Source organism: Rhea pennata, chromosome 1 (genome assembly GCF_028389875.1).
Source record: "Rhea pennata isolate bPtePen1 chromosome 1, bPtePen1.pri, whole genome shotgun sequence".
Taxonomy (NCBI): Eukaryota; Metazoa; Chordata; class Aves; order Rheiformes; family Rheidae; genus Rhea; species Rhea pennata.
Window position 1 is genome coordinate 147,239,253 of NC_084663.1, and position 25,267 is coordinate 147,264,519.

Here is a 25,267-nt window from a genome sequence, read left to right on the forward strand (position 1 = left end):
GTGCTGATGAGGTTATTAGCTGCCCTGAGGACAGGACTCCTGCTGAACATGGGATTTAAGTACTTTCCCTGCATGAGAAGGCTGGCAAGAGTGTCTGGCGCAGGGACAGTGCAGGACATGAGCGTGCAACACCTCAGCCCATAGTTCCTATCAGGAGCTCTGCAAGGCTGTAGTTATATTCAGCAGTGATCCACAGATCAGATCCTAGGTCATACTGGTCACAGCCACAAAACTGGGCTCCATCTAAGAGGAGAAGTAAGCATGAAAAAGTAAGGTGCTATGAGAACAGTCCTAACTTCTCCAGCTAGTGCTGTCCCCTGAGACCCTGGGGCAAGGCAGGCTTCTCAGCTGGGCTCCTCTGCCTTGGCTCCCCTGAAAGCCTGTGGAGAACCAGACTGAAGAGCCCCACCCAGGTCACTGGCTGAGACACTCTTCACGAAGGGAGCCTCTCCAACTACATCCAACACCCCAAGTGAGTAACTGCGCAGGGGAGGCCAATTTTAAGCTCAGTCATGTCTGTCCATGCTTCTGCTGTGTGGTCTTGCAACCAGCAAACATACAAATTAGAAAGCCTTAGGAACAAAGCTGAAGTCTGAACCCTTTTGAAGGACTCCTCCTTATTTCACATGTGCATCAATGTGCAGGTGTTGCCCAGAAAAGGGGGAAAAGATCTATACTAATTGTTTCCTAGCAGCAAATGTCAGACTCTTAAATCTGCCATTTTCTGCTAGTGAATTATCTCAAATGTTATTCATAGTTCCTGACTAATAATTCTTCAAAACTCATTTTCATAAACGTTGTATCAATAATTTAAAAGCTGCAACTGCATATGATTTTTGGAGTGACCTGATTCAAGTTTGATGACCAGGAGAAGACAACAGTGAAAGACTAATCATACATAAGAACTGTGTGATGTAAGAAGGAAAGGCTAAAGTGTGCATTGCCAATGAGTTCACTCTGATGGATGTACTTCTCTAAGCTGTATCATAACAGCAACAATCCTCCACATGCTGCTGGCAAGCATTGAAGAATATAGTCCTTGACTGTCCAAGTCAATGCACTGTGCTGATGGGAACATGCGTTGGGAGCTTAGTCTAAACATGAGCTGCCTTCTCTTCAGCTTTTCCTAATGCAAAACTGACTGGGAGTAGTTCTTTCTGCCTTTAATGTGTTTATTTGATAACTCAAAGCTCTGATTCATTGGTTCAGGTCTTGACTGTGACCCCAATTTGATGGCCATTTGATTGTCCGCTGTTAATTAGGTAAATCATAGATCATAGAATGGTAAGGTTGGACGGGACCTCTGAAGATCATCTAGTCCAACCCTCAGCATAGCCCATATGGGGATTGAACTCGTGACATTGGCATTAGCAGCACCACGCTCTGACCAACTGAGCTAAACCTGCCCCTCAATTAGCTTGTTGCCTTTCTAATATGGTTACAGGTTTTTCATTCGTTTGCTTAGTTTTAGTATACCAGGCTTGTTCAATTTTGTCCAATTATAACATGAATCACTTCAACCAAAGATGTATGTAACTTAAATAAGATACTTTCCAGCCATGTGGCTCTGCAGCCAAATAAATAACTCTACCCCCTACAAGATAGTAGCAAGATTAAAACAAAGCTATTAGAGTGCTGTCGTATTTAGCAACTAACTTAAAAAATGCTCAAGGTCACAGTATTGCCTTTAACGAGCTCTTTACCAGGCGCAAGACAAACCTAAGGCGATCACTTCCTAACTTAGCAAACCCTGTTTACATCTCAGCTTTGGAAATATATGTGGTTAATTTTAGAGTAGTAGTTGCCATGTGAGCTGGGTGCTACGTCTCTTAAAAAAAAAAAAAAAACAAAAAAACAAAAAGAAAAGAAAAAGAAAAAAGTGTGACTTCTGGGGGGCGGGTAATTATTTTTCAGCACAGGCGCAGAGAGCGCATTTGAGTGTCTTAAATGTTCACACAAGCTAAGCTTTGATTCAATCACACTACAAGCTATCACAATCTGAAAACAGCATCATAAAATCCATTCTTTCAGGCACACTATGGCCTTAATAAAAAGTAGCTGAGAATTTCTTAGCTTAAGAGGCTCATCTTTTCTTCTGCTCTTTCAGATTTTACCTCCCCCCTCCCGCTTTCTCTTTTTATACTGGTGAGACTAACCACATATTTCACCACTTCTTCATCCTTGCAGAATGAAGTGGAAAAGTGACTCGTGGGTCCATGCAGCTATGGGTTTTGCAGTTACTTGTCCTTTCAAGATAACCTCCCAATTCAAGAACTGAACGTGGGTGTCTGATAGCCCCATGGAGCTCAACGCAATGAGGGCATTGTGATACTGGAGCATGCCTTCTCCATGGGGAGCAGGGCGAATTCATTTGCTAAAATTTTCTTCAGTTAGCCAGAAAGAGTATTCATAGACTTTGCTGTAATGTATTTAAAAGCTAATGTGGTACATTACTAATGTAGAAACAATTACAAACCAGATCCCCAATTTACTGCTGCTCCACAGTCATACCAGACTTTTGGCCACATGAACAACCCTAACAATTTGGATAGGGCAATAGCCTGGGAGATCTTACGCAGGCAGAGGAGACCAGCAGTGAAGAGTGGCTCAAGGACATAACTTTGTCATGGCTCTGGTCATGCTAATAAATGGCTACATTTTGTCCAAACGGAAGAACAAAATACATTTCTTGGAAAATAATGTAGTGTTGGCTCTGATTAGCTAACCACATCAAATGCTAAGGCACTTATCTGCTTAAACACTGCTTTTTGTTTGCATGGATGAAAAATGTGCTTGGGAACAGTACATAGTGCAAGGCTCCGGGAGGAGGGAAGTTACTCTTGCCTCACAACTGGGATATTCTTGGATAATCAGGTGTCAAACTGACACTTTTCACTAGCACTAAAACCCCTAAAATTATTTAGGAAAATACATACTTTTTCACACAATACTTGGTAAATATCAGCAGTCTGAAGTTAAAATTCAGCGGCAGCTGACAACCAGATAACATGTTAATTCAGACAATGGCATAAAAAGAAAAGTTGAACTAGAGGTCACAGTACATCTATGCATTGGTTCAGGAGTGACAGACTCAGAGGGTGTTTAGGATTTGCTGCTCTTCCCTGGGCTTGCACAAGTGACTTTGCAATCATTTTCCTCTTCAGCTGAAATGCTATGCCACGAATCTGTCCTGCGGCCCGGGGACGAGGAATGTGGAGTGGGATCCAGCTGCTGGAAGAGCCTCAGATTCGGTTCTTCCGCGAGCCGTACCTGTCAACATCTCTATTTCAAGAACGTGGGCTACAGCCTCCACACAGGGAGCCCAGTGTCACTTCTTTTCTGTCGGCTGCACCTCATCCTGCAAGGGCTGGGAGGGGTTTGCACCGAAACGTTTCAAGCTGGGAAAATGAGCATGCTTGTTATCAGTTTCGGCACACTGGGAACCTGTCAGTTTTTTACACATTTGCTCATTTTCTGAGTCTTAGCTCTTTTAGCTATTTCTTTTTTTTTCTTTTTTTTCTTTTTTTTCTTTTTTTTCTTTTCTTTTTCTTTTTTTTTTTTTTTTTGTGCAGAGCACAAACTCTGTCTTATTAAGGGAAAACAATGGAGTGAGAAGTTGGAAATTGCCAGGAAGCCTGGGAAAGACCGACACTCAGCGGCGATTTCATTCCATGTTTTCCTGTTGACCTCACAGGCTCCCAGCACAAGAGCGCCGAGTACATTAAAGAAAGGCCACAGTCTCATTTGGTCCTGTGAACATTGGCAATATGTTATAAGGACAATATACAAGCTTGAAAGGGAAAAACCGCAGCCATGTCCTCATGCCCTGGAGGTTTTGTCTGGTGCAATGCTGTTTAACCAGAGCTCTGTGAGGACTTAAATGGCCATATGAGATTTATAGTAGGTCATGACCAGATCTCTTTTCAGGGCAAAGTTTGAAAAGTCCATTTGTCTCCAAATTTAAAAAAAAAGAGTCTGGTAATTCTCCAAGGTTTTTCCTCTTCCTTCAGGCAACTATTTTCGCCTGGCCAGAGTTCCTAAGCCCTCCCCAAGAGCCCTTTTAATGTGGGAAATATTGTCCTAGTGTCTCCTATCAAAGGAATAATACCGAAGATACAAATATTTACAAACCCTCTCTAACTCCACATGGTCAGTATCAAGCTTATTAAGTTTTAGAAAAAGGGAACAGCATGACCTGAAAAGAAGCGGCTGCAAGAAATAAGGATCGGAGGGGATCAACAGCGTGGAAGAGGGCTGGTTATGCCGGGGAGCCCAGCGGTGCAGCCTCGACGCTCCCGCAGAACCGGCCCGCCGGCCCCGCGGGGTGGCCTTGCCCTCCGGGCTCGCTGACACCCACTCCGCTCCTCCTTTTTTTTTTTTTTCTTTTCCTTTTCCTTTTTCCTTATTTGATGAACTGTTTGTTCATTTGGAGCAGTCATGCTTGGTTGTGCCAGTAAACAATAAGCAAGTGCAATTGTGAATTGCTTGGCTGCTATATTTTCACGGAGAAGGGCCTATTCTCTTCTGTGTGTATGAGAGAGATTCCCACAAGCATGAAGAAAAGTTATGTGCTTGAGTCAAGAGTGAAAAAGGCCTTTAAAACCTTTAGAGCAATCTAATACGCAGACTACACTGGTATGAAAAGTAAATTTCATTAGATATAAAACACCTACCTTTAAAATAACTAATTTTCCTTTTTAAAATACATAATTTTCTTTTTTTATTAAAATGCCAGAAGATTGCAGACTATATGAAAAGTAGCATGTATCTAATTTAAATCATACCCTATCAAAAAACATCTAATTTAATTAAGCATTTTTTATTTATTTATGCCTTTCAAAATTATATCATTTTCAGGTTATAAAAATAGAATTCTTGGACTTAGACTGTCTACACCCAGTTTCAAGCCAGACCTAATTTTACATCTAAGTTAAAAACACATGAGAGCACACAATTATAATATGATCTGTCCCCTCTCTGACTGCAAAAAGGGCAGCCTGCTATAAATAGAGATCTTGAGAGAAGGAAGGCCTTCCGTTTTTGAGGATGATTTTGAAATTTCATGCCATTCCAGTTTGGAACAAAGCCCTCCAGTTCTGAATTTCCCCATGAAACACAGCCTGGAAGAAAGTAATGATAATAAAAAATAAAGGAGAAAGTCTTTGTTCTGATGATTTGTAGGGAAAATGTCACCAGGCAGACCCCCTAGAAATGACGGCTGAGCTAAAAGCCTTGCAAGTTGGGAATTTTAGACATTTGACTTTTTGGGGGTCTCGGCTTCCACCAGAAGAGCTGCAGTTCAGGAGCCTGGATGCCTTCCCTGCAGCCCTACTCACGAGGCTGCTGAGGAGGGTGTTGGGGGAGCTGACAGATGTGCTGAGTTCAACTGGAACTGGGTCCTGATGTCCAAACCACACACACAGTGCGTTCCTGCAAAGAATTCACTTGTGCAACCTTTGGAAGCACACACAGGCAGCACTGTGCTTTTTAAAAACTGGAAATACTTCCAAAGCCCTGAGGTCAAATCCTCAGTAGGCAGAAATGCCACTGAAATAACTGAGATAACACCATTGAAATCAGAGGAGCTATTACAATTTATATCATTGAAAATCTGGTCAGTGAAGTTTAAAAAGAGTTCAAAGGATAGAATTAGTGTAAAGTAAGAATCATTGCTAGTGTACACTGATCAGAGCCATCAATGAGCCAGAGAGAATTACTGCTCCGTGAGGCTCAAAACATTAAAAACAATTACATGATTTAAGATTCAGTTTTATGGAAAAAATCCCCTCCCATCAAACTAAACCAGAAACTTGTCATTTTTCTATTTACTTTTCACATTTACCATGAAAAATGCTCCCGGCTGCCACAAACTAACTCCTTGGGTAAACCAAAAGGTTTGCATGCAAAGCCAATTTGTCAACGTTGGCTGAAAAGTACATAAGCATACCTCCTTCTCCTGATGTCTGCATGAAAGACTTTTCACATGCCTGGAAAAAGTCTTCCTTCTTTAACTAGCCCAAGCCCTAAAGCTCAATACAACATTCCTCACTCACCCAAAACTTCCAGCAATTTGAATTTGGCTTCTGGGTATAGCAGGAATGCAAGGTCAAGTCCCTACTTTGGAAGCTCTTCTGGGCACAGAACATCTCTGAATCGTGGCTTTGCATCAGTATCTAGATTTCAATGCAGTGCCCAGAAATAAAGATTTTTTTTGTTTTATAGAAAAGAATGAAAGAAACAATTACTTGGATGGGAAGAGACTTTTGCAGCAATAGAATCTCTGGGATTCTGGGAATAAGACCCATGGGGGTTTGTAACTGGTCTGTGGAAGTGTGTCTCCTTCACAGACTTTTCAATAAGAACTTGCCTACAAGTATGGATGGTGGTCCTGAAGAGGCTTAGGTGACATTTTCTTGGTCAAAGATCTCAGACAGCCAGGAGATTACTATTATGTGTCACCCAGTAGGCAGTGATTCTTTTTGATAAGGTAGGAAAATGGCAGAATTGTTAAAGGAATAAGAGCAGACAAACAAAAATAGTCCCATGAATCTGATTTTTTTTTTTTCAGAAAGTCCCGATTTGTTTTTTTCCCAAGGCTTTCTTAGCCAAGGACTTCTCCAGAGGTACTACCAAACATGCCTGCAACCTTTCAAATAGCAGCTGTGATGTTTGTTCAAGATGAAGCCTTTGTATGAAACTTGGTGGAACACACTGAGCTGCAAGACCCTTCTGGACTGCTGCTGTACTTTCACACAGGCATATGTGAAATAGCTAGGTGGGAAACTGCTTTCCCATCCTTCGAGCTCTGTTAGATTTCACAAATGTTCCAATTCTTCTTTGGGAGGAAACTCAGGCAGTCTGAAGATCACATTTTTATTTTCTTTCACTGAAATGCAAGAAATATCAAATAGTGTGAAGCCCTTCCTCAGTGGCAGAATAAATCTGCCCCTTCTGCAAGTTAAAGAGAGGGTAAGGGATGAAATTCTTCCTGCAAACTACACCAAAATCAAAACAGTCATGAAAGAAAGAAGAGAGAGACACCTGATGAGACTTCACAAGGGAGAAAAGTATCTCAGACTTTATCACTGTGATCTCGCTAAAGGCATGTCTCAGGCCCGACTCAAAAAATCGCACATTAATCCCCCAAGGTGAAAGCCCAGGGGGCCTCTTTCTTTGTACCTACTCACCTTTTGTTGCCTGTAAAGAAACTGGCCATAGTTCTGCTCCTTCTGCGTAGGGTCCTCTTCATCCCGCAAAGAGCAAAGAGCCACCTGAGGCACAGACTGTGTGCTGTCCCCACTGGGGACCACATGAAGATGCTGTACTACGGAGTCCCTTGCCTACCCTTGGCACATGCACAGTTCTTTTGTGGCACTGGTCTCCTGCAGAAAATGCTTGCTCTCCCCCAGGCAAATCAAGGCTCATGTCTCCTTTTTGCCTCCATTGGTGCTAGGGTCAGAACAAAACCAAGAGCAGGGAGAAAATGCTCTTAAAACTAACATATTTTAGAAAAGAGGGCAGTAGGCAGATAGCCTTACAAGTGACAAAGGCAAACGCAGAAGTTCAGTTCAGATTTCTAAACTGCTTTTGCAAGAGGCAGGAAAAACCAACTACGGTGAGCATGTCATCCGTGGAGTTTTTGGGGCTGATGCCAGAAAACCCTGTTGTGCTTGGCTGATTACTGAGTGATTAAAGCTTGAAGGGGGGATCTCCTTCCATCTGCTGCATGGACAACTGGCTCCCAGAAAGGGAACTGAAATGTCTCCTTTGCACTGCTGCGCCTACTCTGGAGACTCCCTGAGCTAGAGCTAGAACAAGATTCACAAAGAGGTCAAAAGTCCCATGCTAACGTCATGTAACTGGACCAGACTGAGGTGCCATTACCTTGTTACACATTTTCAGCATTTCTTAAAACAAGGTGGTAATGAAAGTGTGGTGCTTTGTGGGAACAGCATGGTCTCTTGTTTCCTGCGCTTAGTGCTGTGTAAACCTGAGCTTTCCTTTAGGCTGCCAGGAAATAGATACAAATGTATTTATAAGATTTCACTTTTGCAGCATAGCACTAAAAATAGCACAATACATCATTCATAATACAGTTCTCTCTATTCTTTCATCCCACTGTTGAAGCCAGCCCAAAGAAAGGCAAAATGTTATCGGCTGTCCTCCCTACTGCTTCCAATAAAGCAAGTTTCAGCTACCAGTGTTGCTATCAAGGTTAAAATCCCCTTTGTTTTACAACATATTCGGTGCCTAAGGGGACTGGCATTGCCCAAGGAGAACATAATGTTCAAGTCTCATTGTAAGATATAAGCAGTATCAATAATAGAGAAAATACAGAATTCATTAACAAATTCACTGCCCATAGCTGACTCATGATATATGAAAGTTGTGTTCAGAGCATCAATTCAACAATACTTTAAGTCAGCGCTCCTTTGACCCATGCTGATGAAGATGAACAGATAGGTTACAGAAATTATGCCTTCAAGGGTCATAAAAGTGTAGAAGTTTCCCAAATGCAAACTGATTTTTCAGACAATTACCTGCAAAATTTAACCGGATGGCCAATTACGCCTTCCAGGTTTCATATTGTTAATGTTTGTTTCCTTTTGGATTTTTGCTGTTTCTCTTGCTCTCACTCTTTTTTTGCTCCAGATACACACATAAGAAAAACACTCTCACACTTCGTCCTATGTGATTTATTCCCATGAAATTAAATTACATTTTTATAAGCCTGTGTTACCGCAAATGATAGCTGAAGATTTGCTGAAAAAATTAATTCCTGATCTGTTGCTGTGAAGAGTCCTCGCTAGCACTGAACTGACTCTGTCTTTCAAAACCAGATGGAAGCAGTCCAACGGTATGATTAACTTCTTAGTCCCTGCAATTTCCTATTGCTCTACTTGCCCTAGATTTCAGGATTGACCTCCTGCTTCACTGCAAAATGCACAGTTGCTCAGCTTGATAAATCACATGAATACTTTTTTGATCACAGTTATCTACTATTTACTACATACCCGGTGAGGTTAATCATATGCTGAGGCACTTCATATGCTGCACACACACACGCTCTTCTTCCCAATAGCACTTTGCATATTCTTCATGCTGCCAGCCAGCAGTGGGACCTGTCTTCTCCTTACTAATATGCAAAAGACGGCAAACCTGCACCTTGCCTCTTTCTCCTCCCATGTTAATTATGTAATTATCCACGCACTGACTCTTAAAAGAACTAGTAAGCCAAAGGAAAGGCATCAGACCTCACAAGTCAGACCTTTCTTCTAGCAGATGCATATTTTTCAAAATGCAGTTGTTTCTCTGAGCTAGAACTTATTGTCTCCCCTCAAATATCATTGAGGTGCTTTTGAGAAAGCATGGGGTTTCCTATAGGGAGGTGGAAAACGTTTGGCTGTGGTGATAGCAAACTGCTTTCACTTACTTGGAAAAAAACCACATCTTAACATTTGTGCTTAGGAAACAATTATTTCTCTTAAACACTACAGGAATCTCAGTAGTTAGTAAAAACATATCTAGCGAGGGCTCAAAATTGCTAAAATTCCCTCCGACAGCTCTGCTCAGCACATCCGAATCATGTGTCTGGGTGCTATTGTAGAGCAATTCTACCCAAACAGCAGGAGTAGTCAAGGTATGGGAAGACATCCAGTAGCAGATGGGTGCCCACAGATCTCACTCACAAGCTAAATGAAGGGAGATAGAGTCCCAGTTTTCCAGTGATATCTACTCCTTTTCACTCAAAACCTTCCCCATAAGTTTTTCTTTTAGAGCCCTTTTTCTCTAGTGCACAACAGGAAAGGTGCAGTCTGGAAATAGTATCCTACATATAATGCATATCATTATTCTTATTCCTTCAAGTTCTGCAACTAGGAGAGCTGAGAAACATGAACTCTAGATCATTTCTGCCATAAGATGTAACAGCAGTCGCCTTTGCTACCCTGTAGCACGTGGGAGGTCTGTGACTGTGGGACACCAGTGATTCCGAACAACGGGCAAGCTTTCATGTAGGGAACAAACCATAAATCCGTATTTCCTGTCAGAAGTATTCTCTCTTTTTGCTTGCAGAGGTAATCTGGGAAGTATAATCAATGTACTAATAACGGCTAGAACTGAATGTTTGTTTCTGTGGCAAAGAATACGACGCGTGCACCTTGTTCTCCAGCCAGCCTTTGTATCCTGTGGAGCTCATGATCTCAGTTCCTTCATTTACTGTTGGGACCCAGATCAACTGCCACAAGCCAAGGCTTCCCCTTGGCTGTCACTTATTACATAGACCTGTCATACTAAGTCTTTCCTGCCGGCCAGCTAGCTGAGTCACTCCACTGATAAGCTGACCACGTAGCTTCTCATGTGGAGGACTCTCGCAGTGTCGATGTTATCAGAAAACTCAGTCCAACACAAACATAAATACGTGGGTGATATGAAGCACATGAATGTTTCTGCTAGCTGCCACTGGACTATTTGCTTACTTTAGGGTATCACAAGTTTAACTGCTTCACTTGATCACAGCTCAAGTAGATACTTGAGAACAAGAAACCTTTGGCTCAGTGCACTGAAAGGCTTAAGACTGCTTGGACAGCTGCTTTCCCTGCTTTAGGCGATCCATTAAAAGTCTAAATTGCCGCCTATTGTTGCCTGAATACTTCACAGACAGCCCCTCCCCAGGCCGCCTACCTCAAACGGTCTGTCTCAATATGGCTTAGTTCACAGGAGAAGAGCCATGCTATAATCCCACTGGATTGATCCCCCATCCCATGGCTGCTTCCAATATCAGCAGAAGGAACTGGATTGTCCTGGAATATCCTTTCCTGCCCCACGCTCCTCACAGCTGAGGGCTAACGTGTAGGCGCATGTGGAGAGCGGGGTCTGCAGCACCTCTGCTTTCACACCACCCTGGGGCACCCCTGTGTCTCATGACCTGCCGCGCAGCTCTTGGGACTGAGTACCTGACACCGGATTCGTTTGGCCCTACTCAGGAACTTGAGTGCAGCTTGCCTGACTTCAACCATCCTTTAGAGTAAACCAGCTCACTCTTGGCACATCATGCATTTTTATGTCCTAACCATGATCAAATATGGATGAACAAACCATAGCTACATGGAAATACAAATTACTATTCCTTCTACTTGACAGGAACTGAGGCAGGCTGTGTAACTCACCAGGCATCACACAAGGGGCTTGCCTACACTTTAAAAAAGAGATCAGTGTTGAGACACTTGGTCTATCAATAGCCCATGGTGGCAGATCAAATAAGCTTATCATAGCCTGTACTTAACAGTTCAGGGCTGAACGAAACATATTTATATTAAGCAGGTGCTGAGCACAAGCTAATAAGCTGGACTCTTTACAGGACTTACGGCTGAGGTGGGAAGATTTGCCAGCATGGCCATATGGCTTCTAGGCTCAGCGAGCTCAGTCTCTGCCAGCTGAGTGCTTGCTCGCTCTCTCTCTATCCTACACTCTTGCGCTGAGGTTTGTACAGAGCTAGTAAGGTCTGTCTGCATCCTCCAGTGCGAGTACACAGAAAGGATAAGAGGTCCAAACAGTGAATTAAGCGTGTCTTGGAAGTACTGTCCGAGCGCACACTGAATGAGCTATCTTTTCCCTGTTACAATGAAAGACGAAGTTCAGCAGTGGTGTAAGGTTTTCCTTAAGCATTCAAAACTCTTAGTCAGACCCACCTGGCCCACACTATGGCACAGAGAAATAAAAGTAGCTAGAGGAATAAAAGTGCCCTACGACACTGTAAATCTTTACTTCATGGAAAAACTTATCTTGCACATGAAAATGAGCTGCAAGTGAGTTTAATGTGTGGATTAAGTACTGTGAGGTCTCCCTTATGGTGGGCTTTTCAGCCTAAAAAGAACAGAAGAATAATAATGAGTGTTGTGTTTGGGTATGATTGCAAACAGCTGTAATTTACAGCTGGACATTCTCCATTGCAAAAGTATCCATAAAGCGAGTGCTTCTGGGTTAGTGGAACAGACTGCAAAAGAAATTGGCTTTTAACTTCAGCATTAAGGTCAGAGTTCTGGGACTGTTGGAGTCAATAGCAAAATCTATTTAGCTCAGTGGGATTGAGCAGGTTTAAGACCTGGCTTAACCACACTACTTACTGTTAAATAATAACAGAATACACTGAATATTTTAGTTACAGGTATTTTTCTTAATCTGAAAGCTATTCAGGCAGTGAATATAAGAATCAGACAGTCAAAGATATGCTAGAGGTATGCTAGATACCATTAAGGGGTATGACTGAAGTTCATGTTCTTCGCAGTCCCAGAAACTGAATGCTCTATACAGTTGAACCACTTTACTGAAGAGCATAATAAAATTAAAGCCAAGCTGTGCAGTATAAACACTGAGGGTTTTTCATGAGCGAATGAAAAGCTAATGGGGCCAGTGCATCTTTCCTGACAGGAACTCCTGCAAAATAGTCAGTGCATGTGCAGAGCAACCTGTCTTCTGGAAGCAGAAAAGCTGTTTCAGTCAAGCTTCTGGGTCACTAATCTTTGTGTTTGCACATAAATCTGCTGGGGGTTACTGTGTCACTCTGGAAACAAGTCTGAGCGCAACACATTGAAGAAATCAATGGCTACAGGTTTAGAAATTCTCCTTTCCTCCCCTTTTTTTATTTAGCTAAACAATTATCTTTTTTAAGAGAATCTGAAAGTGAAAACTGAAACAGGAATACTTGGAGAATATTAAAAAAAAACAATAAATGAAATAACTGAGAGGTTTATGTAAACTGTTATCTCATGGAAAATGAGACCATCCAGTCTTTGAGCCCTGGGAAGTGTCTGGTGTGTAACCAGGAGTTCTTAGCTGATCCTGGGGCACAAGTAATGAGTGGCAATGTCACATGCATCCATGCTTTAGCCAAGATTAGAGAGAAACTGCTGTTAAAAGGCCCCTTGGCGTCCCGTTTGCTCAGTGTGGTTGCATTTGGAAGGCAGGGAGGCATCTCCCACAGGGTGTGCTCTCAGGGTTTTCAGCACCTCATCCAGAAAGAGGGGGGGGGGAAGGTGGCCTCACCCGCGAATGTTTGCAGAGAAGGCGGGAAATCTGTAGTCTCCAAAAGTGCTTTCAGGGGAAGAGAGAGTGAAGCAGAAGAAGCCTGATCATAAATAATAAAGCCGAGGTGCGAAGGGCAGCTCTGTGCATTTTGGGCTCTCACCACAGCCTGGTGAGGGAGGACCTATCTTTCCAACACTGCTACTTCTCCTTCTAGGATGGACAGAAAGTGCCATGCAGGGTTTTAGGGTCATTACTTCCAGGGGCAGTCTGCAGGAATGTTCCTCATTTAGCTGCGGGGACTGTGCTGAGAAAAAACATATTCTCCGGCCACAGTATTGTTCCCACCAAAGGCAAAAGCTGCCTGGGAGAGCGCGCACACATCCAGGCAGAGGAGCATAACGCTCCTCTGACTCTTCTTTCTCTTTGCAACTGCAGTGGATACTCTTGTGCCCTACAACCGAGACAGTGATTTCACCCGTATCCCACACATTTCACTCAGGAATTTTTTTCCTTAAGGGAGAAAAGAAAAACAAATCTAAACAAAACGGTGTTTGTAAACTGTTGGGGAGGGTGGAGAGGGAGGAGGACAATAATTTTGGCGGTCTTAGCCTCAGACCAGAGAGAAATGTTATTCATCCATGCACAACATATAATTCAGCCTAAGTGACAGGCTCTGCTCTGGAGAAATCCTGGCCTGAGCTGCCTTCGAGAGTCAATTACTGCCTATTCCCAGGGAGGCGGGGGGCTGGGGGCCAGACGGAGCAGAAGGGGCTGCCAACAAGGCATGGGGAAATTTACTCTGTGTCAGCCGGCATGACACAGTACCTCATTTGTGGATAAATGTAAATCTGCTCGTTCTTTTTCACAGGCACTAAAATGTACAGTCTCTCCTCCCCCCTTCCTCCCCTCATCCCCAAACTGGAAAAGAAATCAGGACTCTCTTAGAAAGCTACCTTATATTTCAATCAATCCTCTTTCATAAAAGTCATTTAAGGTAAATACCTGTGCAGACCTGTGGCCCAACTATAACATTTATGATGGCCCAAATCCTGAATTCCTCGCTCAGGCAAGTTTTCCATTGAAGTTAATAGAATTTTGCTTGAAAAAGAGCTGAGGAAGACCTGAATATTGTCTAAGGATTCAGTCTCTTGCTTGTCTGCCTGAAGCACTGCTGCCATTCCAGTGAAGTAAAAAATGAATTAAATTCCTCAAAAATACTGATCCCTCAAAACTTATGGAGAAAAAATGCATTGTTTTTGTGCATAAAATGTATTCAGAATCTCATCAAAAGAAGAGTAATTCCCAGGGAAAGAATTTGGAAAAAGTCAAAAGAGAACATCTCAAAGTAAATGAAGTACTTATTGCTGAAAAATGAGCTTAGATACATCTCAGCAAACGCTAATGCTCAGAATTTACTGCATCATTCATGCTTTCTCCAGTAAGTTTCTTATCTCTCGTTTGGTATCACAACAAGGGATTCTGCATACTCTGTATAAAATACAACAAGACTGTGATTTTTGCAGTAATAAACTCTACACATGCATGACAAATCCAAGCATGCAAAATGTTTAACATCCCAGTTCACAGATACTTTGGGGACAAAATCCGATTATGAGTTATATGCCACAATAAATAGGGCTCAACGTTTCATAAAGCAATTTATAGTTCATAAAAATGACAAAATGTACCTGTCAGATAGAACGCGGAGAGCAGATCTCTGTGCTGCCTGCTGGAAGAAAGGGCAGAGATGTTTATTTTATATTCTGACTTTAAAATTACGAGCACAATCAACACTTTAAAAAATGCGTTACACACATTTTTGTCACGTGTCCAAATTTTAAACTACTAGCAAAGTAGCAGAGAGTCTATAGTAAAATGGACATTCCAGCCTAGTAAATGTAAAAACACTTTGTTAAGTATGCCATAAACCAGAAGATTGTCAAAGCACTGCACAGTATTTGAGGTCTGAACTACTCTATTTAGATGATTTTCTGCAGGGCTCCGAAAACTCTGCAGGGCTCAGCTCTCTTCCTTCCCCTCTCCCTGCTTCCGCACTCCCACTCCCTCTCCTTTACCATTAGTCTCCTCCCATTCTTCCACAGAAACAAACATCACATATTTGGTTCCTTTTGCGATGAAGCCTGTAGCTATAATTATAAATTTAGCAAAGCCTGCCAGGGCTGCTGCGGACTTTCCGTGAGCGCTGCCATGTTAATCTGCTGGCAGCTTTAGACTACACAGGACAGGATTGACCTGTTGCTGGTTTGCTCCTCGGTTTTTGCCTAGTACAACTCTTTGGCTGGGATGGGGAAGCGTGGTGCTTGTTCGTGTGTTAACCAGCAGTTCTGGGAATAGAAATCATAGCCTCTCAAGTTTAAAAGGACTCCCAAGCCTATCCCTGAGACAGTTTGCCACTTTATTATTATTATTCTTTCCCTCCTTGAATCATTTCAAGTGGTGTGATTCGTGGCTTCGGCACAGTAACTAGCTGCTAAGCAAAGATGAAATCCATCACGTGTTGACAACCTACTTTAAAGCCTCAATTCTACTTGTATGTGCCCAGAGCGTGCCCTCTGCAGCAGTGCCTGCCCAGAGCGTGCCTCCCCTGGCTCGTAAGGGATGCAAAGGTAAGCGGGGCAGAGAGGCAAGGGGCAGGGAGTGTCAAGTGATTTTTCTCTTTGCAGGTGGATGTGTTTCAGACCACTTTCTTTGGCTTCTCAGGCTGCGGGGGGAGAGGGGGCTTGTCCATATCCATATCCATATACAAATCACGTGGCTTGTAGGCACCATTGTCTGTGCTGGAGAGCATGAAAGTAATCTTTCTGGCTAATCAAAATGCTACTGACAGGTAGCAAGGAAAAAAAATTGATAAAACCTGCCTTGTGGTTGCTGTGAGGAGTGCTTTTCAGAAAGGTATGAAAAGATCCTCTGGGCAGAACTCTACAGATCTGACAGGAGTGCAAAAATCCTTTGGGAAGGGTTTCAATCTGGTTTTGGAAGCAGGATTTCTATTGAAGGAACATCCTGGAAGAACTTGTGCCTCCTGGGATCCTCAGGGAGAAGTTGTTTGCCCTGTCTCACAGAGCAAATTGTCAGGAGATGTGGGCTATACCTCAGCCTCAATGGTTGGCGTGGCTTGCAGGATGGCTTTGTCCTTAGCGTCAACTTTTTGCTCTGCTCAAAAAACCATAGGATAGATTTGAAAGGTCCCTCCAGCTAAGTGTGAATGTGCCCATGGCATGAGTATGTCCTTTCTAGTGCAACAAAAGTAATATGGGGATTGTGGTATTTTTCACTGTCTCCAGTAAGTCATTCTTTCTGCACGGTCTTTAGATACAACTCTATGTGTTATCCAGTCGATGTGATACAGGACACTCTTTAAGGAGAGCAACTACTTTCCATTCCTCTAGGATGGCATCTTGCCTCTCTTGCCTCTAAGGAGGATCATTATGATAATTTCATCTGACTTCTTGTGCACAAAAGCAGAAGAGATCCAAACTTTAGATTAAAGAGGGTCTTATGACTTAATCTCTTCCTTAAAAACCCAAGTCAGCGTAAGTCCATCCCCTCCCACACTTGATTACCCTCACTAGTAGGAAGCTAAGTCCCTCTTGAGTTTGAGGTGGTCCAGCTTCCAATGCTGACCTCTGCATTGTATTAAGCTTTTGCTTGCAAAGCTCAGGAGCTTCCCCTCACTATCAGTGTCCTTTTCCATGGCCAAGTAATCGATACTAATCAAGTCGCCTCTCCTTCTCTCCCATCAGCAGCAGGCACAGGCCTTTTGCTCACAGGCAGCCACTATGTGGCAGTGCAGTTTAAGTCACCTTTAACGTTTCCTACTCTTGGCTCAGGCTGCCTCTTGTGCTCAGGTGGTGGTGTAATGAAACAGGTTAGAAAACTGATCCAGCTGAAAGATAATATTTTCTTTAAACCCCCCCCCCCCCCACTTTTTGCCATGTTATTTATAACCTGGATCCCTTTTCCAAGCTATTTCCTTGTGTGCTGCTGTCACAGGAGAGGGCTGGGATGGTGGATGTACCAGATGACCCACCATGGGATGCTGGGGGCAGCATGCAGCAGAAAGCCTGGCAGGTAAGAAGAAAACATGTCTGCCAAGGGGTTCACTTGCTCTTGACTCCTCTCTCACACCTTTCTGGGGAGGTGCAGAGATCTCAAGGGGCAAGGTGTGTGGCTGCTGGGGTATCTAGAAACACGGAAGGAGATGGGCTGGTCCATAGCCATTATCCTCATGGACCTCACAGAGACCTGAAGAAAGAGAACATGGACTTCGATAATGCTAAAAAGCTCCCACAGTGGGAAGTGGGGTGCTATTTTATTTCCCTACCATCCCTAATTTTAAGAGATAGAGAAGCTCTGGATACTTTCTCTTTCAGTCTAGATGAAAGCTGGCCTCTGCAGGGAAATGAGGTGAGAAGACAGGATAGCCCTCTCATCTTAATTTGTTTAGAGTGCTAAATTGTGCCAGTCCGTGTGGTATTGGACTGCAGCCGCAGGTACCAGTCTTTAGTTTCCATCTTGGTATGTCCAGATGTTGACCACTTTGAGAAGGTGATCCTTTCTGGGCAAGAAAATTCATCCACATGACAGGCAGGGCAGCAGAGAAATGCACAAGTACTTTTCAGTGAGATCATTCTATTTTTCAATTAAGTTCTCTTTCAAAGTCCTTAAATAAATGTCCTTCTTCACCAGGATGCACTGCAAAATGCATGGGGGCAACTACCTCTTTGCTTGATGGTAGCACATTCTGTATATAAAACTATTGATGTCTCTCTCATACTGTTTGCAAATGCAACCGTTTTTGGTTTTATATTTGCATGACCCCCTGACTGTGACCCATTTCTAAATGATGGGAGAATGAGATCCAGTTGCAAGTGGTTAAGTTTACTCTTTCTCCCTGAAGAAACACATCTATTGCCTTCAATGAAAAGCAGTTAGCAACTATCTGGCAATTTTAATTCTAGCCTATATTGCTCCCCTCTCCTGGAGAAAGTGAGCTGTTGTAATTAAAGGTAGTTAGCAGTTCCCTAGCATGTATAAATACTTGCAGCCACTAATTACAGTCTGTTCTGTCACTGCCCTGTTAGAAGACTGGGCTGCTCAACTTAAAGGGAAGTATTTGCCCTTGATTCCTGCTAACAGGTTCTTTGTGACCCCACTCAAACCCTTCAATGAATCGCCAAGGAAGGGGTCATGACCCATAGTTTGAGAAACCCTGCACTATGGAAACAGTTTTCTGTGATTTATTATGCCTCTAATACGCCTGTTACATAGATAATACCCAGCAATGTAAGCAAAAGGGTGGTACGTAGTATATCGTATATTGCCTGCACCACATTTTTTTTAATAGCTTGCTTTTGATGTGCTATTTATTGTTAACACCTTCAGTGAGCTCAATTCATCATCCATCAGGAAAGAAGATGAGAATATGTTACACATTCTTGTTTATTCCTGGAAGTGAGTAACTGTACTGATAGAACTTTGAAAGAAGTTTGTAGTTTGATGTTGCTGACAGAGTTTGAAGATCTTCAAGACTTATCACGAAAAATCAGGTGCTTTGAGATGCTTAATATTCTGTTGATAAGTGATCGAGCTACACTCAGGTGTGTTCACTAGTAATGAGCATAATCCTGAATTTTCAGTTCTTGGAATCAATGGAGTTACTCATGGAGTAAAGTTCTCCTCAATATGAATAAGGGTATTGGAGCCCATCCCATCACATACTAACTTTAATGCTGAGTAGGAAATAGGTAGAAAAAATCACTTAGGTGACTCAGGTACTTGGGAAACTAGACATAGTAAATGAGATGAATTACTCAATTTCACTACATCAGGAGTTGCAAATTACAAGATACCAGCTGGATAGACTTCCCCACTCCCCACCTGAATTGGTTATAGATAAATTTAGGACAAAGTTTCATTGATTTGCCTAAGGTTATTAATCATTCATGAAAGATTCTAGCTGCACCCCAGGACTACTGAGACAAAACAAGTTTTCAGCCAGCAGTAATCATGTTCGGGTTCTCAATCTCTAGAGATTTCATCTCCTTTCTCCATCCTTTATTGCAAAGAACCAGAGCTTGGGAACATAATCAGCACATATTCAGGTTTCAGTGTGTGTTAAATGAGCTACCAAAATTACTTGAAGTGTCACAAGTTGCAATCTGTTGTTGAAGGGAAATCAAAGAGGAAATTAAATGCTTTCATTGTAATTGGGACTGAGCAGTGAGCTAGTTCCTTGTAATTGGGACTGAGCAGTGAGCAGAACAGGTTGAATAGAGCTATTGAGCTGGAGATACTGGAGTGTTAAGAGTGGTCCCCAGAAATCCTCCATTTTTTTTGTTTGTTTTTAATCTAATTGGAACAGAATTGTTTCATAAACTGTGAGGCTTGCAGGCATTTTTGGAAAAGAAGCAAATTAGAGCTATGGAAGAATGTTCTGCTGTGCTTGGGAGAATGTCTTGGAGGCACTGCTGACTGCATACGGATGCATTTGCTAAACTCCACCCAAGACACATTTTGGCAAATAAAAGCCAGTAAATTGATGGTTGATAGACTCAGGCATTTTTTTTTTCTCCATTTCTTCTGGCATGTGAATTAAGGGTATTATCAGGAGAGAGCTCAGTTACAGCAATTGTATGGACTTATTCCACTGTAAGAGACTTCAGTGAGATGGTGCAGGTGCACACACAGTGAGAATATGAACTGCTTCTTTGGTGAAGGTGTAAGGTGTCACAGAATTTACCACCCACGCATGACTAAATTCAGTTGCTTCCAGAGCATGTTATTTGTCTTTCCCTGGTGGTAGGTTTTGCCTTGGAACTACATAGTGAGCCAGTTATTCTCTAAATGAGAATCTCCCTCATGAACAGCCTTTCCAATTGCTGAATGTCACCCTCTATCAAAATGCAGTTAGTGGACTGTAGATTGGCTTCTCCTAAACCAGGATTAAGGAAAGATACCATGACCATATACTGCTGTTTGGGAAGGACACCAGAACAGATGTTTTTACATCTGCTTTCTTTCATGTTTTGGTTTTCATATTTCTTCCATGTTGATTCTGTTTTAACTTCCTAAGGCTTTGTTTGCCTGTAATTTAAATCCAGCTTATTCCTAAACTACTGAAGCCGAGAAGAAGTTCTGTGAATGGCACAACCTGACTGCTTGCCATAACAGGCCAAAGGACTCTCCAGTGCTTCTTTCTGCTTCAGATCTGGGAGCTATTATGAACCTAGAGCAAATCTTTTGGATAATTCTCTGATTGTGATTAAAAAAAAAAGACTCCCATAGGTGCTCCCACACCTGCAGTGTTAAAATCTGATTCTAGCCCAACTTTGTCTGGATGCAACTGCCTGCACTGGAAGTTATACCTTTGCCTGCTGGAGCTCTGTTGTAGCCTCATGGCTCTGCTCCCTGTGCAGGTGTGTTTATAGACTGTGATCAAGTAAGCTGTTAGCCCTATTTCAGACACATTCAATTCATTGTGCTTATTTCTTTCACTCCGAGGCATGCTTTCCAAATGTGTTAGGCATCCTTCTCCCTCTTCAAACCCTCTTCAGGTTTTCAGCGTTCTCCTTGAAGAGCGCAGAGATGCACACAGGACTGCAATAGCACTCCCATCAGGGCTCAAAACAGAGGCAATAAAACCCCTTTATGCTTACAGATATGGCCTCTGTAAATGCCCGTAAGTGCCTTGTTGCAACACGAGTTGTCCTCGGAGCTCATGTTTAGATAATTTATTGGATATAATTCTTAATGTGCTTTATCTCAATGCATTATTGTGCTACCTCTCATTGTTCCTAAGGGTTTTGTTTGAGAATTGCTTTTCAATGTGAATTTTTGAGGGATTTAAAATCACTTGTAAACTGCAACTCTAGTGTTCCTCTGTAAATTTGCAATATGAATGTGTGAATGTGAGTTTTACTGTCCAGTCAATGTTTATTTAAGATTTACAGGCTGTAAGACTTTAAAGGATCTCTTTTCTTTCCCCTTTGGAGTTGGTTATCATCAGAGCCACATCTTTTACGAAACTATTAAAACCTTCCTGTGTTTCATGATTTCTCCAGGCCTTTCAACAGCTTGGTATTCATTTTCTTACTTTGGGGTTTTATTGTTGTACTTCTGGAGTGCATTGTTCTTTCTCCTCTGCTTTGCCCATTAATCCTTATTAATCTTCTGGGGCAGCACAATCTGGTGACTTGAACAAAGCACCTGGGATTGAAAGACCCAAGTGCTAATCCTGGCTTTGCAGCTGACCTGCCATGTGGCTTCAAACAAGCCACATCTCTGTCTCAGTCTCCATGTCAGTTCTACAGAGATAATAATTCTTGCTTAACTTTACCTAAATATCTCTCAGGGGCATTGTATTAAGTAGTTAATACTTGTAAAGTGATTTAGATCTCCAAATTACTGTATAAGCAGCATGGGTATTAACCATTCAGACAATTTTATACATTGAGTCCTCTGTCCTGCCCCTGTTCAGATTTACACCCGAATTCTGCCCTTGCATAAGCAGGTACCGTTTCAATGAAGACAAGTTAACTTTAATCTTTTTCAGTGTAGACAAGCAGAAGGAAAGTTCTTGCTATCTTACATTAATAAAACGGCTAGTTCTCAAAGACATTGGAGGGAGATCGCAGTTATTGCAAGAGAAGCATTGGTCGCCTTGGAAAACTGCTTTAGCCTCCAAAGGAGCAGGCTCCTTATCCTGGAAAAGGTAGCTTTGTTGAAGTGCTGCTTACATTTTGAGTATCTCAAATGTCGTAAAATGTTGGTGTTATGCCGTGGATTTTATGAGATTGACTGGAAGTCCAAAAGCTCAGAATTAAAGTCGAATTTTTCCAAAAGCCCATGTGTATGAAAGTGGGAGAAATAGAAGTTCTAGATTCTCCAAATACTGGTATCTTTGTTCAGTGAGGTGCTATGTCGGTTGGCTACGGTGCATTTGTTACTCTGTGAACATCGTCTACATTCTGCTTGGGTTGTACTGGGAAATAAGAAAGACAGGATAAAATCCCTAACTGATTAAAATCAGTAGCAAAACTCTTGCTGACTTCTGAGTAGCCACATTTCCTCCTAGATGCATGAGAAATTATTGCGATGGTTCCCAACTCCCTTCTATTTAAATGCTGGCTTTGACAGATCGGCCGATGGCTCCTTTTCATCATTTTTCCTCAGGTGCTAATGCAGCTGCTACTCCTTCTATTCTGCCATGTAAAAATTGTTTTCTTCATTCTTTTCTTACTCCCTTAGTACTTTTTCTCTTTATACGTTCCTTGTCTTCTGCTCCTTCTGTCCTCTGTTTGCGTGTGTCACGTCTCCTTCATCCCGCTCCTCATGCTGACGGTGCATCCCGCTAGCACCGGCTGATCCCGAGCCGAGCGGCCGGGCTGGGCGACGTTCCCTCGGCCGCGGCCGGAGCCCTCCACCTCGCAAACAGCAGCAGGCTGAGACCGCGTGCACGGGACGCGTGCGCACGAGAGCGTGCTTGAGCGCGTGCGCTCACACGCGCGTGCGAGAGAGGCGCGCGCGGAGCCCCCGCGGCTTTCCTCGTTGCTCTGCCGGCTGCTTCTGCTGTGCAGGTCCTTCCGGAAAGGAAGGCAAAAGCCGGGCTAATGCCGAAAACACAGAAGTTGAGGGGGAAAGACGGGAACGCCAACGCGACGACGTAAAGCGGCGCGAGGTAAGTCAGCACGTGCCCTGTGGGCTGCAGAATCGGCCTGGGGCGGGTTCCCCCGTTCCCTCCTGTACTCGCTGTAACATCACAGACGACCTTAGACTGGCCCCTGATTTCTACCACGGGCGCGTGGAGCACAAGGGAGAGCAAGCGTGGAGATGCAGGGCCTAATCCCTCCTCCCGCCCTAACCCGAAGGGCACTGCTGAACTGGTCGACTCGGGATGCCACGGCATGCCCGTCAGAGCGGGGATTCACACAGCAATCCTAGTTCACAGGGGAAAAAGAAATCCAAAGATTTCTGGAAGCCAAAGTTTAGGAATTTACAGTAGAAACAGTGAGAGACTATTTGGCTCGGGAAAAATGGGGGGGATGCCAGTGGAAAAGGGCAGGCTTTGAAGATTTGCTAGAGCTACAACTCAGTTTAGTCACAGCATCAACATAAAGAGACAAGAGAGATGCCCTTGTATTTCAAGTTTATTTTGCAGTCTATTTTTGGAGATCTGCTGCTAAGGCGAGCTGAGCCCAGGGCTCCGTGCGCGACCCCCCCCGACGCTGTGCACGTCCAAGAGTCAGGCCGATCCCCAACCTTTCCTGCTGTCACTCTTGGCGGTGGCATTCGAATTTAGAGCTTGATCCTGCCCGCCAGTGCATGACAGACACTGAATCTGATTTTGTAAGATAGGCAGTGATGTGAGCCAAGTTTGGCAGGACAAGACCGAGCTCTTATTTTGTTTCATCTGACAGTTTCAGTGAGGCAATCTTGGTCGCCTTGTCATGCCTTGTGGAAGTGCAAATTTAGATGTCACAGAGATTTTAAAATCAGAGCCGGCAAACCACAGAAAGCTTGCCTCAGCTGGCTTAAATCTCGCTCTGGCTCTTAGTTATGTTGGATACCAAAAGGGCTGCTTCTTTAATACGCAGGAAATAATGGACTTATCTGAGTTAAGTAAGGCTGTTACAACAGCGATTCTTCCAGTCTAAAAATAAACTGACATGATAGTGACAGAGCACTGAGCAAACCATTTGGATTAAATAAGAAAACACCTGAGATTCTAGCCATTCCTTAACCCCAAACTTATTTTTTCCATTTTTGCTCATCTCTTCTTTATGCAGTCTTGGTCACAAACAAACTCGCACATGCCTAGGCTTCGTGAAATAAATTTCCTGTGCTCAGTGGAGTGAGAAACTTCTCAACAGAAAGATTTTTTTCCAAGTTTATCAGGACGCTTTTTTCTTGAGAGGTAAATTCATTTGGAATGAGGATGCAGGCTCCGTGGATTTTTTCCAGGGCTGAGGTTTCTCATCTCCTTTCTTCTTTGCTCATTTTCACTTCTGATCGAGCGTCAAGAGCATCTGCACGGATGAAGAGGTGAATAAAAGGGAGCACAACACTGCAGTGGCTTGATGTGGTTAAAATATTTGGATGTGGCATATGTGAACGCAATTAGCACTGACTAAAAATAGTCCTAATGATGGAAAGGGCTATGCAATGGTGTGTTTTAATTTACCTAATATAACTGTTCTCTCTGGATGTACCTGGCTGTGCTCTGTGAGCGGCTGATCTTTGACTTCAGAAAGCACTATCCTAATGGATGAGGTCTTATGGGGAAAAAAAAAAAAAAAAAAAAAAAATCTTGTTGCCACTTTGCCCCCTTTTCAGTATGTTTTAAAATTCATTACCGATTGCTTCAAATTAGCTGGAATATTACATTTCATATGCAGAAGTAGTGCTTATATAGATTCTGCTAAAATTATTCCTTCTGGAAGAAGACACATGCATGACTGTTCATTTCAGGATAATTTTTACTTTTGCATTGATTGGCAGTCTGTATCCAGAAACGAGAGGCAGAAGTCCTGCATGTTTTTAAAAAGCTCGTCCTTAAATACATTCTTTCTCACTTGCTTCTGGTTATCGTCAAAAAAAGCAAAGCACAATTTTAGGACTTCCAACCACGGCTGGTTACGCAGGGACATGGTAACACCGCTGCTGACCCTGCAGCGGGGCTTTGGTGCTGCTGCAGAGCACCCGGTGGAGCCCCCCTGCCCACCCGGCGCAGCCGCTTTCCCTCTCTCTGCCTAGGGCGCTGGGTGAGAAGCCAGACCGGGCTCCGGAGACTTTCATTTTCCTGCACCGAAGCTGTTCCTCCTGAGCTTTCCTGAACCTGCTCTTCCCCTGAGGTCTCCTGGACGGATGGGGGACAGAGCCCTCTGCTTGCTTTGGCTTGCCTTTGGTGGGGGCCGTTCACATTGATGCCGCCAGAGACCCCACAGGGCCTTGCCTGGCCCTACGGTTTCTTACAGGGGGCAGCAACGTCCATCAAAAAGCTGTCCCGACTCTTTCTGTGGTGGACGGTGCACGGGCAAAATTAACGAAGTCCAGAGGGTCGTCCCCTGCCTTTCTGTGCGCAGAGGGCAGTCTCAGCCTGCATATTTACCTGCTGCGGTGGTGGGATACTCATCTGATTATTTCAAGAAAAATCCCCCCAAACCAACAAAAAAACCCCATACTAAAACTCAGTCGTTCCTTCTGAGATACAGCAGGGGCT

General features: G+C 43.3%; 1 protein-coding gene across 1 annotated transcript in view; it reads right to left on the reverse strand.

The window, feature by feature from the left end:
* The window catches only part of AFF3 (ALF transcription elongation factor 3), a 274,813-nt gene that overhangs the window by 58,739 nt on the left and 190,807 nt on the right, over nucleotides 1–25,267 (reverse strand). Inside the window, exon 9 of the mRNA XM_062578442.1 lies at nucleotides 14,715–14,755. Coding sequence (XP_062434426.1) covers nucleotides 14,715–14,755 — 41 coding nt within the window. The remainder of the gene's footprint in view (nucleotides 1–14,714; nucleotides 14,756–25,267) is intronic.